Source organism: Neopsephotus bourkii, unplaced genomic scaffold, assembly GCF_033783945.1.
Source record: "Neopsephotus bourkii isolate Nb327-2 ecotype Australia unplaced genomic scaffold, CSIRO-AGI_Nbou_v1 NB_1634, whole genome shotgun sequence".
NCBI classification, from domain to species: Eukaryota; Metazoa; Chordata; class Aves; order Psittaciformes; family Psittacidae; genus Neopsephotus; species Neopsephotus bourkii.
Genome location: NW_026902109.1, coordinates 10,176,521 through 10,193,091, shown reverse-complemented (window position 1 = coordinate 10,193,091; position 16,571 = coordinate 10,176,521). Strand labels below are relative to the sequence as shown.

The 16,571-nt window shown below is 37.6% G+C and overlaps 1 protein-coding gene and 1 long non-coding RNA gene across 3 annotated transcripts in view; one reads left to right on the top strand and one right to left on the bottom strand.

The window, feature by feature from the left end:
• Positions 1–16,571, top strand: part of LOC133223239 (uncharacterized) — a 318,819-nt gene that overhangs the window by 219,597 nt on the left and 82,651 nt on the right. The window lies entirely within an intron of this gene.
• OGDHL (oxoglutarate dehydrogenase L) overlaps positions 1–16,571 on the bottom strand; it is a 46,111-nt gene that overhangs the window by 16,760 nt on the left and 12,780 nt on the right. The window contains exons 4-16 of one of the 2 annotated variants that reach the window (XM_061373768.1): positions 15,736–15,851; positions 13,674–13,828; positions 11,122–11,268; positions 10,430–10,520; positions 9,753–9,932; positions 9,277–9,405; positions 8,726–8,905; positions 8,318–8,470; positions 7,842–7,944; positions 7,126–7,254; positions 5,931–6,081; positions 3,278–3,405; positions 1,769–1,893 (exon numbers count right to left, since the gene is read on the bottom strand). In XM_061373768.1, the coding sequence (XP_061229752.1) occupies positions 1,883–1,893; positions 3,278–3,405; positions 5,931–6,081; positions 7,126–7,254; positions 7,842–7,944; positions 8,318–8,470; positions 8,726–8,905; positions 9,277–9,405; positions 9,753–9,932; positions 10,430–10,520; positions 11,122–11,268; positions 13,674–13,828; positions 15,736–15,851 (1,673 nt within the window). In that variant the 3' untranslated portion in view covers positions 1,769–1,882. Of the gene's footprint in view, positions 1–1,768; positions 1,894–3,277; positions 3,406–5,930; positions 6,082–7,125; positions 7,255–7,841; positions 7,945–8,317; positions 8,471–8,725; positions 8,906–9,276; positions 9,406–9,752; positions 9,933–10,429; positions 10,521–11,121; positions 11,269–13,673; positions 13,829–15,735; positions 15,852–16,571 lie in introns of those variants that run through there. The other variant, XM_061373767.1, reaches the window with a different exon arrangement.

Here is a 16,571-nt window from a genome sequence, read left to right as displayed (position 1 = left end):
AGGTGTCCTGTCTCTGCTTCCTCTTGGGTTCTTGTCCCCCTCCTCACTGGCAGAGCATGAGAGACTGAAAAGTTTCAGTCCTTGACCAGGGTAAGTGCTACTTAGCAACAACAAAAACATCAGTGTGTTATCAGCACTGTTCTCAGACTAAAGCTAAAACACAGCACTGCACCAGCTACTAGGAAGAAAAATAAGTGTCACAGCTGAAACCAGGACAAGGCGAAATAGCAGTTAGAGAAAATAAAGTGTTGGGGGGTTTGCTACACCTGAAGGATCAACTCATTGACCTGTAAGCACTTACTTACTCTTCCATGTACTAAAAAGGAGACCTGGTGATGTTACCGGCCAAACAGGTAACAATTCTAATAGCTCCTCTTTGACTGAGGTGCCACATGTTCACACACTACTGCTTATCCCAACACTGTCTCTCTATAGATAGAATACACAAGAGTAAACATGTTGGAAAAGCCTGATATATAAAAACTATATAAGGAGAGAAAACTTATTATAAAATCATTTCAACATAGAAATATGATATTTCTAAGGGAAAAAAAGATCATCTCATCAACTCTTTCCAGAAATCTAATTTCCTTTACTGTTAGAAAACAGCTTAGACACAAGGGATTTAAAGTTCTTAACAACTAAAAATATTGATATTATTAGTTTTGAAGAACCTGTCATCACATCTGCTGAAGCAGGACTGCACAGAACTGGTACTCTTCAGTTTATGAAAAAGCCCACATTTTGTCCTATTGCTTGTACCGAATTAAAGTTATTAAATCAACTTTCACATTTCTGCTGCTCAGGAAGATGGAGGAGCAACAGTGAGCAGGATGGGATCAAGAAAGAGAGAGAGCCCACTTAGTTAATTTTTAAAGAACAGATTTGTGGCAATTGGAATTGCCCTTCACACTGTATCAACAACAGAATTCCTAGACCTCATGATGTGTAAGTTTTGGATTAAAATCAAATTGCAACCACATCCAGACATATCACTTTCACATTTGGATATGTTATTTGAATATTAAAAAAAACAACAACCAAACAAAACCAAAACCAGAAACCTATGACACACTTACCCATTACATTTGCAGCTACACTGTAAATTGTCTCAAGTTAAGAAAGCCCAGGCCAAACTATGAGAAAGAACGGGAAATTGGAAACAAACAAAACAAAGAAAAAAATCACTCTCTGAAATTAAATTCCTGCTTTTTAGCTATGCCAATTATTTTTATTGTGTTTATACACATCCTGTCTTGCAAACTAGAGTTTACATGTAGCCGCAAGAGAGGTGCCCCAAAGAAGAGATACAAGGACTCCCTGAAACAATACCTTAGCCTTGGCCATATTGACTACCATCAGTGGTCCACCTTGGCCTCCAATCGGGAGACTTGGAGGCACACCATACATAATGCCGCTGACTCCTTTGAGAGTTCACGAAGAACTAGTCTCGAGGAGAAAAGACAACACAGGAAGAATCGCGTCCCACCTGTTCCACCCAAGGAGACCTTCTGCTGTGCTTTTTGTAGCCGGATTTGCCTATCCCACATTGGCCTTCTTAGTCATCAGTGCGCTTGTAGTAAGCGTGGGTAAATGCCCTTCCCAAATCTTCGTTCGCGAAGTCAAGCCATGATGAATGATATTAGCTTATAGAGATACAAACTTCTGTTCACACTAATTCTGCCACAGAGCTAACAAAAATACCGACAAAATCTCAGCTCTTCAGCTCACACTAAGGCTTACTAGTTTTGTACCACTTTAATTTTACTAGCAGTAAGTATTATGTAGCATATGTAAAAATGACTAAGTCACCAATTTTTTGGAACTTTACTGCAGCTATCAATTCCTGTCTTCATCTCCTACAGTGCTGCATCCTTTTCCTTCACACTAGCTCTGAAATGGATATGAAAAAATATTTCATTACTTATCCACGGAATCAATAACGTTTTTGATAAATTATTAGATGTATTGGTTTTGTGCTCCACATTCCTCTTGCCACCCTCACCATGTCAGTGAGGTTATTCATTCTCTGTGGCTGAAGGTAAAATGCCTGTCCACTACCAAAAATATAATTCACTCTGAGTAATGCTATCACAAGTATTTGTTTTCTTCAACTAGCATGTTCAGAATAGCAGTTCAGATAAAGCTGGCATGGATTTTTATATCTGTATTACAGAGTCCTTGATTCTGTTGACAGCTCCTCTCCTTTTGAGAAAGCATTAGGTGCATGTTCCAGCATTGCCACAAGCAACCACGGAAGATGGAAACTTCCAGCTGAATCCCAAAATTGGAAAATGTGGGGTGCTTGTTTAAGGGATGACAGAACCTGAGAGGGAAAGCTTTCATATCTGTTTCATATATAACTGTTTTACAGCTTTTTTCCATTCGTTTTCTTGCTGAGCTCTGCTTCTTGTATAGCTATGTTATTCTCTGAAATTAACCTTCTCTCATTACTATGTTATGTCCCACTGAATAGTAATGGGACTGATTCTGCGACTTATCCACCAAAAAACTACTTTAGTCTCCCAGTTTACAGTTTTGAAGTACAAGCAGGTTCTAAGCAGCCTAAACAAATAGGTGTATTATTTGAAGAGTGCAGAAAGTTTTGCAAAAAAAACTGCAAATTCATACGGCTGATTCCACAGGCAAGGCATTCAAAATTTAAAGCAAGCAAACAAACCAAAGAAACAAAACCCCAAAGCAAACACATACACAGCTAGCTGAAGTTTTCCCTCTAATTTTTATTTTATTCTAAAATGTTAAAAATAAAATATACATTAAAACAGAGACCCACCATAGCACACTGTAAGAAAAAAACCTAAGTTGAGCTTAAAGTTCATACTACAATGATTTTTTAAAAACCATTCAAGGTAATAAGACAATAAGGGACAAATCCTACAACGAACAGGGTAAATTTACTGAATCTCCTGATAGAACTACTTTTTTTCAGGGGGTGGAGGGAAATCAGTTTAGGCATTTTGATTGGATTTTAGGCCCCTGTTCTGTAATTCCTGGTTCTCACCTGATCAAAAACATGACTATTATGATAATGTCAAAATACCACAAAGGCAGAGTTTGCTTATTATTAAATGCTACTAGCAGAAGGAGGCATTTGGTTTTAGACTTGCCAAACGCAAGTAACAAAGTAAAACTTTGCACCCAGAAAGCTTAACCACATTAAAGTCTGAAAAAAAAATCCTTTTAATTAGCAGTCATAATTTCCTACATCTTGTTTAAGATCTATTAAGATCTGTCAGATAATTACCCCAAGACATACCTAAGACACCATATTCAGAAAGGGAGCTGTTGCAGACAGTATAGGGGGCCTGCTGCTCCCAGAGGTGATTCATGGGAACACACGTTCTCTTGTCAACTTCTTGATCATGAAGCACATGATGACGATGGCTGCAAATAGTTGTTGAAAGCAATTTATTAGTTAAGAATAACTTTGGGCTTTAACAGACCTATTTTGAAAGATAAACATCAAAGTTATGTCCTAGAAAGCATGCAAGCAACACAGTTACCTTTGCTTTACACACAACCCTGGTTTGGCTGAAATCTAGTGATACAGTTACCTGTCTAATATGGACTTTGACTATACAAGCTTGATCTCAAGCGCTCATGGAAACTGAAAATACCTTCCCCCTAGAAGAACTAGGGGGAAGGGGAAAAGGAGTATGGAGGTTGATGCTATAGAACCGATCATTTAAAGTATAAAAAAAAAACAAAAACAAAAAACAAAAAACCAAAACCCCCAAAACCCCAAACAGAACAAAAACTCAAACAAAAACAAATAAAAAACACAAACAACAAAAAAGGATTAATAAAATTGTTATTAAAAGCATTTATCTTTACCTCCCTGGCAAATTCTATTAATCTTTTCCTTAAAACAACTGTTTGCCTTTTATGCAAAAATGTAATCGAATCAAATCTCAGCACAAAGACTTGAAGCAGTTATATCCTCTTTCCTGTTATTTCCATTCACATGCACCATTTACAGTTCTATAGAACACCATTAATCAGCATTAGAATGAGGCACAGAGGAATGCTACCAAAACAGAGATGACTGAAGTAATTACTGTAATCCATTAACTCCCTGAGCAGACTAACTGAGTGAATCACACCAATATGTCCAGCTTTACAACTGCTAACATAAGGACAGTTACTACAGTGGTAACAAATACTGTGTGTTTGTACAGCTGCCAACACTGAACTGGGGACTGAATCTTTTTGTGCTTCCCTTTGCTATAAAACAAATGGTAGCGAAAGAGCTCTGAAATTTATGTAGGAGTCAACAACATAAGGCCAAGAAAAGAATACTTGAAGAAAATCATAGGGAGGGAAGTAGGTAGAAAGGGGAAAACAGACATACTAGACAGCTGTTAAGTAGAAAAAATTTTTGCCACCATTATGCTAATTTTGCCATTCAGTCAAAGACAGAAGGCCTAGCTAGGCGATAAGCTTCTTCAGCACAGTTTTGTGTTTCCCCAGCAAAAGGTGATAGACATAGACATACAGCATAGACAGACAGCCAGAAATGTACAGACATACAAGCCAGATACTGCTGTTGTGCAAGTATCAGGTTTACTGACATCAAATCAGTACAAAATCAAGTCTCTCTCTTCCCCTTTCTTTCGCTTCTCCAGAATGTGTCTCCAAGATGAGAAGGGGCCCAGTGGTTCTATCTGCAGCTTTATCCAGCTTCTGCCTATTGATAAGACTGAATAATAAAATCCATATGGCACATGAATCCTTAGCTAGTCTTCACCAACTTGAATAGGTTTTTATTTCAACAAGTTTTTTTATTTTTTTCCCTATGCTGCTGTGAGCATAACAATTATTTTTATCTTCAACATCAAGAAAAATCTGGATGATTGCTCTGGAAAATCCTCTTCCACCAAAGAAGAGAACTGAGAATACTATTCTCATGACAAGTCTATAGGTGTGTGCTAGACACAACTAGGTGCCCTCCTGAAACAAATGGGTAGTCCACTGAACAATGAACATGTATGATCCTCTCCCAGGAGAGGATCACCACTTTACAAGACCACAGTACTAAAATAAATGAGAATAAGAAACCAGAAGTGTAGGGGGTGGAAATGTCACAATTTTCAGTTTTGTTTTCATGTCTTGTCCAAAGGATTTTGTTAAACATGCCATTTTTTTATAGGAGCAAATGAAGAATGTCCAAAAGATTGGATACTAAATGAACCTCAGCACAGAAACACAGCATTGTTCCAGAGAAGTCAGGCACTGAAATTTATCTCTCTTTTCTGCAAGCATTCACAATGAAGCACAGTGCAGCTGCTAGTTCATTCACCCCCAGCAATGAGCTTCGCATCAAAGGCTGCAATTAAACACATCGTTAACATGTTACTCCATGGAGAATCAGGTAAGGCAGCAGAACTGTATATACTTTACCGAATGATCAGATTCTGCATTCCTTCAAGCTCCATAGTCATACGCAGTCTCAGTACAAAGGACCTTATTTCACTTTAAAAAGGCTTGCCAATTGTCAACATGTTTGCTCACAGGATACCCAAGCTTCAGGTAGCCATCACTAGAATGGTATTTAAAAGACTACATGATCTGCATCAGCAAATACCCTTCTTTTACTTCTCAGCAATTGGATGAATTGCAGTTGAATTTTTAGTTAAAAAGCAGAAAGAAAAAATATATAATTTCTCTTTTTCAGAAAAAAAAAGAAGAAAATATCTAGGAACATTTGCTCTGCTTTAAATACAATTCTTTAAAATGCTGTATACAGAGACACAGGAGATTTGACTACTCGAGTGCCAGAATGCCGAACATTTAGACTGATGCGTAATAGCCCCAACTTGCCCTTCCCCACAGATCACCATACTGTTTGAAAAATGCCAAGGTGTTTCTTTAAGTATGGGACAGCATTTAACAGTTATCACTGTACTCACCTAAAAGTACCCCTCTCCACATCCTGTCCACTTAGTCGGACGTGGATTCCTTCTTTTAGAAAAGAGCCAAAAGCCATGTATTCTGCTAAGGCCCAGTCAACTACCCTGTTCTTGGTCATTTCCAAGCGGGCTCTCAAGATCCGAGAGAGTCCTATATTGGAATAAATATCAAAAATCAATGGACTTACTTGAGAGGTCTTTTATATCCATATTATATTCACTATTCTCCTTCCCCACTGGCTAACTCAAACACAGATCCTAATAGGGTCGACAAGTTGTTCTTCTGGAATTAAAGTGCTAGCAAAGTAAAATAACTTGTTTCCTAGGCAAAGTGTTGTGTAATGTTCATGCCTTGGTTTAGAACAAGAAAATAAGACTGGCTGTGTCAGAAACTACTGAGGACAATAAAGAAAGTCTCATGGTGGAATACTTCTTCCTAAAGATTTACTTTCACACCTCTAACACCAAGTACTGTTTTATAAGATACTGAAAATATCAGCTATTGGGTTCATGATTTTTTTTCTTCTCTCTTTCTCACTCTCATTTTTCCTTGGCATTTGTCTTACTGGACTTCTGGAGATGCTGCAAAGCGAAACAGGCTGGACTGATCAATACTACGAATATCATATAAATGGGAAATTTGTAGCAGCTGCCAACAGGTTTTCAGTTGGCAAACAACAGCTGTTTTCTTACAGTGAAGGTTTTATAACTTGGTAAGACAAAACACAAGTTAGATATATTCCTGCATAGAAAGTTAATTAACTACAAGTGTCATAGGTGCACCTCATATTACCACTGGTTTTAGCATTAAAAAAACACATTAATAGTGCTTCCTGAGATGGGTGCCTTACCTTCCAGTGAGTCCACAAACCTGCTGCATAGAGGCAGCAGTTTCCACAAGGACTTGAAGAATGGAAGGTATTAACATTATAAAGAGACTTTCAGAGGTCTTTCCTCACACTCAGGGGAAAATCTATTTTAATGAGGTTAGGAACAGAAGTGGCATGATACTGAAAGAACATTATGCTGAGAACAAGCAGCAGGATGTTAACTGTCACATTCTCCTTGCCCATAGGATGGAAGAGTTAAAATAAAAATCACAGGCATTTTCCTCTTTAGAAAATGACCCAGCAGCAGAAATACAAAATCTGAGCAAGAAACCCAGCCACCAGGAGAAGCAAAGAATATAGCTGACCTGCATGTATTTTGAAGTCTTTGACTGGCACTGAACTCGCTACATTGCCAATATGAGTCAGCAGGTCTTCTGAAATGCCAGTTGGAGGACAAGACATGCTCTTGGGTTCTCCATCCACATTAAAGAATCCTGGAAGTAAAAAATTTAGTGAGAAGTTCAAAGACTGATCAAGATATACCTACACTATCTACAACTAATTTAAAAACTCACAACTCTTAAGAAGACATTCTAAGCAGCAATATAAACCTAGTTCTTCACCTTTCACTGGGAGACACGATCATTTTGATTGTATGACAACAGAACTTAACCTTATAGGCACACAATGGTTTTATTTGTTTCTGTCTTTACTCCCTTTGAAGTCCGACTATGTGGGCAGAGGCAGCCAATAAAAGGCATAAGGCACCTCAATCCCTCAAAAAAAATATATCTCTGAAGGCAGAGACACTATTAACATTACAGGAAAAACACTTCTCTACTAAACTGAAAAGACACCTTTTTCAAAGTCACACCTTACTTTGCATGGTTTTTAACAAAAGCAACTCTTTCAAGCTGATCTGACAGAATGCTTTATTTACTATTAACAGCAAAACAAAGGTCACATATTCTGTTTTAAAGGAACACTGTCTGACAAAAAGCATTTAAGAGTCCTAGAATATGGACTTAAAATAAAAGCACAACAATATTAACACTAGGATAAATGAAAGGACGCTCCTTACCAGGCCAAGGTGAATCAAGCCAGTGCTTGATATGTAGGATCTTATTATCCTTAGATCTAGTATATGCTTCTTCACATATTCTATCATACTTTGCAATTTCTTCCTGTAAGACAAAAACTCTCATTTTAAAACACCTTTGTATATTACAGATGAGACCTATCATTCAGTATAAAACACCTAGTTATTTAACTTCTGAAGAAAATTACAATTATGCAAACAATTTAATTTTATCTAGGATTAAATTGCCTACTAGAGACATGCTTACCCACATTACTCTAAATAAATAATTTAGTTTATTAAACAGGTGTTACAAAGGAGAGTACCAAGAGCTGAATTTGTAAGTATTACTCTAGAATGAGACAGAACTGAAGCACCAAACATAGCTGACAGTCACACTTCAGCAAACAGTATACAGTGACATTCGTGTCTTCCTACTGACAGCTTCTTAGGTTTGCTTTAACTCTGCTGATGTGTACCTCAAACTCCTGCAGTGTTACAGTCCCATCTGCAATCAGTTTGTCAGCATACTTCTTCAGCACTGGCACCTGCTTATGAATCTGCTTGTACATTAGAGGCTGGGTGAACATCGGTTCATCCATTTCATTGTGCCCCCTCCTACGGTAGCAAACCTACAACAGGAAAGATTGTTTCTGTTGGTAGGAAGAAATGTAAAATGCAAACTTTCCATTTAATAGTTTTACACAGGTTTTAGGAGGTATAAAAACAATTACGGATTCTTGTGGACCTATTACTGTTTTGCTTTGTTTAAATGAAGAAACTAAAGGCCTTTAAAATCAAAGTATGTTTCTTTACTGGGTCTTCTAAGCCACATAAAAACAAGAGAGTAGTACATAATACACAGAATGAAAAAAATCAAGACCTACCAAGTCAACCACCACATCTTTATTGAATGTGTTTCGCCATTCTGCAGCTACACTGCATACATACATTACTGCTTCAGGGTCATCAGCATTCACGTGAAAAATGGGAGCATTGACCACACGAGCAACATCAGTAGGATATGGAGATGAACGGGCCATACGGGGGTCTGTGGTGAAGCCAATCTAAAAATTCCAGAAACTTCCATTAAAATAAGTTGGGCATCACCCCCTACTTTGTTTTAAATGTTTAAGATTTTCATTTATTAGTCATTTAGACAGCAGCAGTATCAGCTTTTCATTTTGGCTAGCTAGCTTCATTTTGCTCCCTTAAAAACAAAACAAAACAAACAATTCACAAATTGAATGAAATAAATATAGGTAATAAAATATTATTCAGTAAGAGTTGCTAGATCCTATGACAATTTTCAGAAACATCCTAATCATTCTGATGAACAGAGGGGACAATGCATCCAGCTAATGAAAACAAGAATAAAACCAAATACACTAGCAACTATTCAGAAGACAAAGTGATTGGAAAACGCTCTACTTGTTACCTGGTTGTTGACCACAACATGAATAGTGCCATTCGTGGTATAAGATGGCAGGTCACTAAGATGAAATGTCTCATAAACCACTCCTTGTCCTGCAAAGGCAGCATCCCCATGCAATAATATGGACATAACCTAAAGGGAGAATTATACACACACATCCACACACATATATTAGAAAGCAGAACTGCAATTTAATCCTCTCAGCAGGTTTTTTTTGCTCCATATCTCTGTAATGCTTACAAAATAGAACTGTCTTTTTATAATAAACCAGAGACTTCTCAGCATTCTGCTGTCCTTGCTTAGTTCACAAATGAAAGAAAGTTTAAGCCTACTTCCTGAAGTTACCCTTGAGGTAGCATGTAAAAAACTTTATCTAGTTCAACAGGTGTAAGAGGAAAAGACTCTGTGATACAAAACTACTGGTAAGCTATTCTTATGAAAAGCTATCAGTAAGTGTTACTACATTACACAATATTTACCTTCTTCCCTGCTGTATCCCCACGATAAAACTGTTCAGCTTTTGTTTTCCCTTGCACAACGGGATCAACTGCTTCCAAGTGAGAAGGGTTAGCCATCAGGGACAGAGTGATTTTCTTGTTTGTTGCTCGGTTGATCCTCTCATGGTACATTCCCAGATGATATTTTACATCCCCAGATCCCTAACACGCAAGATGTAGTCACAATTCAGGAATGTCATTTATATCAGCTACATCCTATTGACTACACCAAAAAGTTGTTCTTTCATTCTGAAAAATGCATCTAGCTAACTGTACAGCAATATGCACTACGGGCGTGACACCATAATTTCAAACTGGAGCACTGTTCCTATTTTATTTTCTGATAAATATTTACAAAATATCAACACTCCTTTCATTTATATAAAACAAAGAAATATGCTCAGGGATTACAAACTGTCAAATGACCTGGAACTTAACTATCTAGAACCATTCCTGAGATACCTTCTGCATGTTAGAGGTACAGTATAGTCTTTAAATTTGTTAAGAAATTTCACCAAATCATACTGCTCAAACTACAAAAGAAGACACGCATTTCAGCAGCTGACAATGTTCTTTTCATAATAAACATGAGCAAAATGACTATAACACTACCTTGAATGTTGACCTCTCTACACAGATTTACTGAAGAAGCATCTTACCTCATCAGCTGCTTCCAGTTTAGGATCAAACTGACAGAAGATCTGCTCCAGCTCTTTTCGGATTACATTAGCCAACACATTCAGTCTACCTCTAAAAAGAATTCCAACCACAGTTATGTCTCAGAAATGGTAATAACAGAGTTAATGTATGAAGCTTATAAAATCAGCAAGCCATCCTGTCACAATTCACAAGAAGTTCACTTCAAACTTTTAAACCTGAAACCCTTCATTCTACCCTTCTTCCCATTGCAAAGCTCCTCCAATGCATTCCTGCAGATGTTTTATAACACCCTGTTACCCAAGCAGGAGCAATGAATTTTGTAGCTATCTAAAAGTCTTAATATAATGACATTAATAATTAATTAAATGCAGACCGCAAAAGTAAGTTTGATACTATCTTGCCAAGCCATCCCAGTTCTAGACTCTATGCAATGGGATAGATACCATTGCTGCTGCCTCATTTGCTTGCAGCTTCAAAGTACACTGAAGAGAGTTTTGCTAACATTTACCTGTGAAGCCTGTAGCCTCTCACTGACAGGTATTTGTTACAGTTCTACGTTTCCATTACTTGCTATGTCCAGCTCTTGCTACACTAGATGCTCCTAATATCAAGTTCCTTAATAAACTTCTAGAACTCAAAACTTGTTTTAAGACAATAAGCTCATCTGCTGGGAGGTTTCCATCAACATTACCTATGAGGCATCCCCATTATAACGTATTCAATTCCCATTTCACTGGATTTGTCAATGAGAGTCTTAAGTGCAGGAATCATTACTTCACATCCTTCCAAACCAAACCTCTTTTCAGAAGACCATTTGCGAGCAAGGAAGTCTTCAAATCTTTGTCAAAAAGAAACAAAACAAAACATAACCAAAACAAGAAACAGTGTTTATATTAAGATGATGTAACAAAATCTCATTTGTTGTCAAACATCTTTTAGCAAATAAAATTACATTACACTGTTTTAAAACATATGTGAATACATGCTTTTAGGCCTCTGGAAGCAAGCCACGTGTAGAGAGGAGACATAGGAGAGAATTAAACAATCTTTCTCCTCTGAGAAGTATCTGCTGGGACTTTGAAACAATTCAGACAGGAAGATAAGTCTCCATCTCAGACAAATTCACTTCCCAAGTTAAACTCTGCTCCTTCCCATGTACACAAAACGTATACTGCCAACTGGGAAGGCAGAGTGACAGCAAAGAAGTCTCTTCTATGGACTGAAGAAAACAGAACAGAACCTGCATTTTCTGCAAGTAATAATTAAATGCTTATAGAAAACCACAGTAGAAAGCATGCCTACTTCGCAGGTCCTATTCAACAGCAGGGCTCCTCTCAGACCATGTGATGTAACAGTTGGTAATGTGCCAGAAAGAGCTAGGACACTGGTATCTCTGCCTCAGCTTCAGCTGGAGAAAGATGTCAATCCCAGACAGCTCTATGTTCTTTCATTCTTTAATGCATTTGGGCCAGAGGCAATGTGAGTGTTTAAAAAGTACCTTTTAACAGACATTGAAAGGATTATATGTTGTAAAGCTTGGGGATATAAAAGGCAAAGAAAATACATCTTCATGAAAATAACTGTATTGGTTAAGTCATCTGTGCCATGCCTCAACTCATAATGCTGCCATAATCCATTAATACTTGCCCTATTCCTCACTTAGAATGCTGACATTTATCTCTTTAGATTGAAGTCCTAAAAGCAGCAAAATGAAGAGTTGCTGAATGACTTTCCTTAGCTTACCCATCAATACCCTTACAATTCAACCATCCAAGCAACAAACCAGACCCTCAGCTGAGCTATGCTATCAGAATTCCTCAGGGAAGTCTGATGGGCTATGCCACTTTATATAAATTGCAGGTGAGGTCCCATGTGAACAGCAAGTCCTACATGACAAGTCGAAGTGGTGTACACACTGTTTTCCTCCTTACTGCTGCAGCAAGCCAGTACTGGCCAAGCAGAAAGTTCATTATTGGAGGCAAACTGCAGTACTACAGAACTACATTGTTTCACAGTCGCATCTGTGGGCTTTACATTCTTTCTATTCTCCCCCCCCATTCCACCTGGGGAGGGGAAAAGGGACAGGGGTGAGCAGGCAGCTGGGTGGGACTGAGTTAAGTGGCTGGGCTTCAACCACGACACACTGTTTACTAACGCATACACACAGTAGCTCAATGATATACAGAGAGTACTTTTACAGGAGAATAGTTAAAAAATGACCCTTTGCTCAATAACATACAGTGAACAGTACAAGGATGAGAAATCCAACTTTAAAATTCAGTTTTGAGTACTGAACTATGAAGTACTTGGAATGAACATTTTTGAAAATGGTATTCTTGAGCAAAATTATTACTATCCACTTTACAAAGGTACAAACCTCAAGAGCACAACCAGAAATTTGGCAGAAGATGAATGTTTGGCTCCTTCATGCTTATAGAAACCCCACATCTTTCCACAGCTTACACAGGAATGAAAGCAGAATTCTTGCCTCAAGATAAATGGAGATGCTGAGGGCTTGTTAAACAAACTTACTCAAGTGCAATACTTACCTGACCACTACGTGACTTTTTTTATTTCTGTTTAAATTAAACTTTTAATGAGACAATCTTGCTATAATATTGGCAAACAAAATACCTGGCAAAAATATCTTCCAACACCTTCAGTAAGTGTTTCATTTTTAAACCTTTTAAAATAGAAGCTTAGTGTAAAAATGTATTTTTATAAATTTCTAACTCTTGTGTTTATCAAAGGATATACAAACTGTTTCAAATTGTAAGAACTGTACACTGGGATGGCTTCCTTCGATCATGGTGCTATGAAGTTGCACAGTAGATAGAATACAGCAGCAGATCAGTATCCAGTGTTGTTCTGACACCTATTTTCTGAAATTATGAATCTCTAGTACAGATGCATAATACTAGTCTGCTGAAACATTTTTTTCCCCCAGTTTATCTCTGCAAGCCAATGAAAACATTGCCAGATATGCCACTAAAGGCTGCACAAGTGTTACAGAACTACCTGCCTTTTAAGGAAATGGAATACTAACATTCACTACACAAGACCCTGACCCCACCTCACAGCACACTTCCCTTTGATATCACAGCCAGATTAAGTACACCCACTTGTATTCGATTTCACTTAGACTCTTCCCCTCCACCTCAGCAATTTACAGACCACACTAGCTTCCCACACCAGCTTACATCCAGCAGTCACAGAGCAGTCCCAAGTGTCACCCCAGAATACCTCATTGAGCGCACCAGCCTTGCTAACAAAGTCCTTTTTTCCTCATTAGTAAACTTCATAACTCCCGGGGTCTCAAACTTCTGCCGGATCCATTGGCACTGCTCCACATCATTGATGAACATAAACTCCAAGCCAATGTGTTGGCAGTAGGTATTCTATGATGTGAAAACACCAACACATAGGCTTTGGAAGTTAATGAGCCATGAAGAAACAAATATATTTTTCAAATTACATTTTCTGCATATATTATTTCTCTGAAAGCTATCTTGTCTTCTTCCTTTTCCACTGTATCTTCCCCACAGTAATCCTATAAGCAAACATATTATTTTACTAAATCAACTTTAGAAAACTTTATCTACAAGGTAACATTTCAAAATTTGGAATCTGGAAGACTCTCATTTGGTTATACATTCCAGGTAGGTGAATAAACCTGCCTTAAACTGACTGGCATATTTCACCTAACTCACTACTGTTCTTTCAGGCGTAATAGTCTTTGCTTTAGATGCACCAGCAAGGATTTCATGACATTCATCAGAATTTACCCTGTCTTTTTTAAATGTCACCTGAAATCAAGCCATAAAGACAATGAGAGGACAGCTATGAAGCCTCCTGCAAATTATCTGGTAACTGTCAAGTCTAAGAAGACTGGAAATCTCAAAAAAGAAGCCAAGAAGCTGAGAGCAGAGAAAGGGTAGGGAAAAAATTCAAAGACATTTCAGAAGTTTTACCTCCCTGCTGCATTTTTTTCATTTTCGTCTTCTTACCTTAGAATATTTCTCCATAAAAATGTGTCCAAAATCCAGGTCAACAGAACTAAGACCCAATTTGAGTGTGATTTGAGACAAACCCACACTGAACACAGTGTGTGCTCTCTACTGCCTCTAAAAATGAATTTAATATTAACTTTAATTAAAAAAAATATCCAAAGCCCTGAAGAGGAAAACTTGAGTGTCGCTTCTCTTTGTTCAGTTCCTCAAGGTTTTTAGATTTTGCTATTGATTTTGCCTATTTATTTGCACATGACAATTTTCAGGGTTATCTCCTGAAACCTGCTGCACAGGCATGCAGTGCAAAAACCAGAAAGCAAATATAGAGCTCAATAGTGCAACAGAAATGCGACTTAACAAGCTACCATGCATCAGCTAAGCTGATGTAATAGTCAGATGTGCAAGTCAATACATTCTCTCACACTTGCAACAGGTCAAAGCCATGAACTCTTACATGCTTTTATTTTTACATTCTTGGATATTCAGTTCTGTATTTCATCCTTTAAATTATTTCCTCACTCCTAGTCCTTTTTACTCCTATGGATTTCACTACTGTGCAACAGAAATATCGACAACTTCAGTACTCCAACATCCTGTTAAAAGGACAATCAGAAATACCCAGTACTTACTAGCTCAGTAGTTTACAAATTCATTCCTACTCACTGTTCTGCTATTTGGAGTTCCCTTCTAATTATATTTATCCCTTCTAACTATTTTTGCTTTCAATTATTTTAGCTTTGATAACTTTAATGTGGCTTAACTGTATCACCTGTCAGATAATGAAACTCTAGAAAAAGGACTGGGGATGGAAAACAAGGACCATCACTATTGACAGGGTACAGCTGGGCTTTCATGAATTTAGTGCCCATACCTCATATTTCCACCTAGGTAGAAGCCTCATTAAAGCAAAGGTTCTGAGAGCAACCCCTGTGCATCCTGAGTAGTAAGGTGCAAAGGTGTTTTTATCTGTCATAGAACATTAAAGAGACAAGTTCTAAAGGCTCTATTCCTTTGAAACAATGTCAGCTCTTTACAGAACTAGGGCCCAGGTTAGTATTCTACCATATTCGCCTCTTTTCTACTCATACTTAATCTATGCATTTCAGATATGCAGGCAACAAAACCGATGGTGCTGCCATCTCTAGAAACAGTGCAAGGGTTGTTTTTAACATCATTTGGATTTCTTACATGCTCTATTAATAACTGACAAATGGTAAGTTTATGACTGACAACTGGAAAATATTCACTTCTGTTTGGATGAAAAACTACCACAGATCACAAAACATCCCACTGACCTCCAATCGTTTGATGATCTCTCGCAAAGAAAGACTGTTCTCATTTCCTCCTATGAAGGTGGTTGTGGGCAGCTGAAAGACTTTGTCCAAATCTGATTCATGTAAACCATAAAACCCTGCAACAGGTACATTATCAATTTGTGAAGCAGGACAGGAGACAAAAAGAAAATCAGCATTGTTTTTCAAACCAACACGAATTAAGTTTAATAAAGCAATATCAAGAAAGAAGATACCAGATTAAAAATTTAAAATGTGAGTATTTTGGAGGCATCCACTAGTCTGGAATGTTTTAATTAAATAGTTACTATTTGATTAGAAGTACAAAACCATTCTTTCTTAAATGCTCAGATAGAACAACTGGAATTAAAATCACCCAAACCTTTTTATATTTTCACATAAATTCCATCAACTCCCCGTACTACACCTTGCACTTCACTGTTTAGTAAAATAACTAACTGCAATGACTGTGATTTCTTCCTTGCTCTATCATGAGCAGCAAACACAAAGAACCACTTTTCACAGACAGAACCAGTTAGCAGGAAGCACAGTAGACTAATTTATACAACATGAATGGATAGACTAAAAGAAAACACAGAACTTGTTCGATGTTACACTGTGCAAACACTCTGGTGTATCTTTCAAGATACCTCTGTTCACCTTCTTTTTCTTTATAGGAAATTTGAAATAGCCATGTAATGACCTGTACAGCTCTATTTCTCAATCAGCGGGCCCTTATAAAGCAGACACATTTTCACACATGCACCCCCAACTACTAAAAGAAGGGCTTGTTTAAGCATATTGTCCCATCTTGATTTCAACATATCTGAACATCTTCT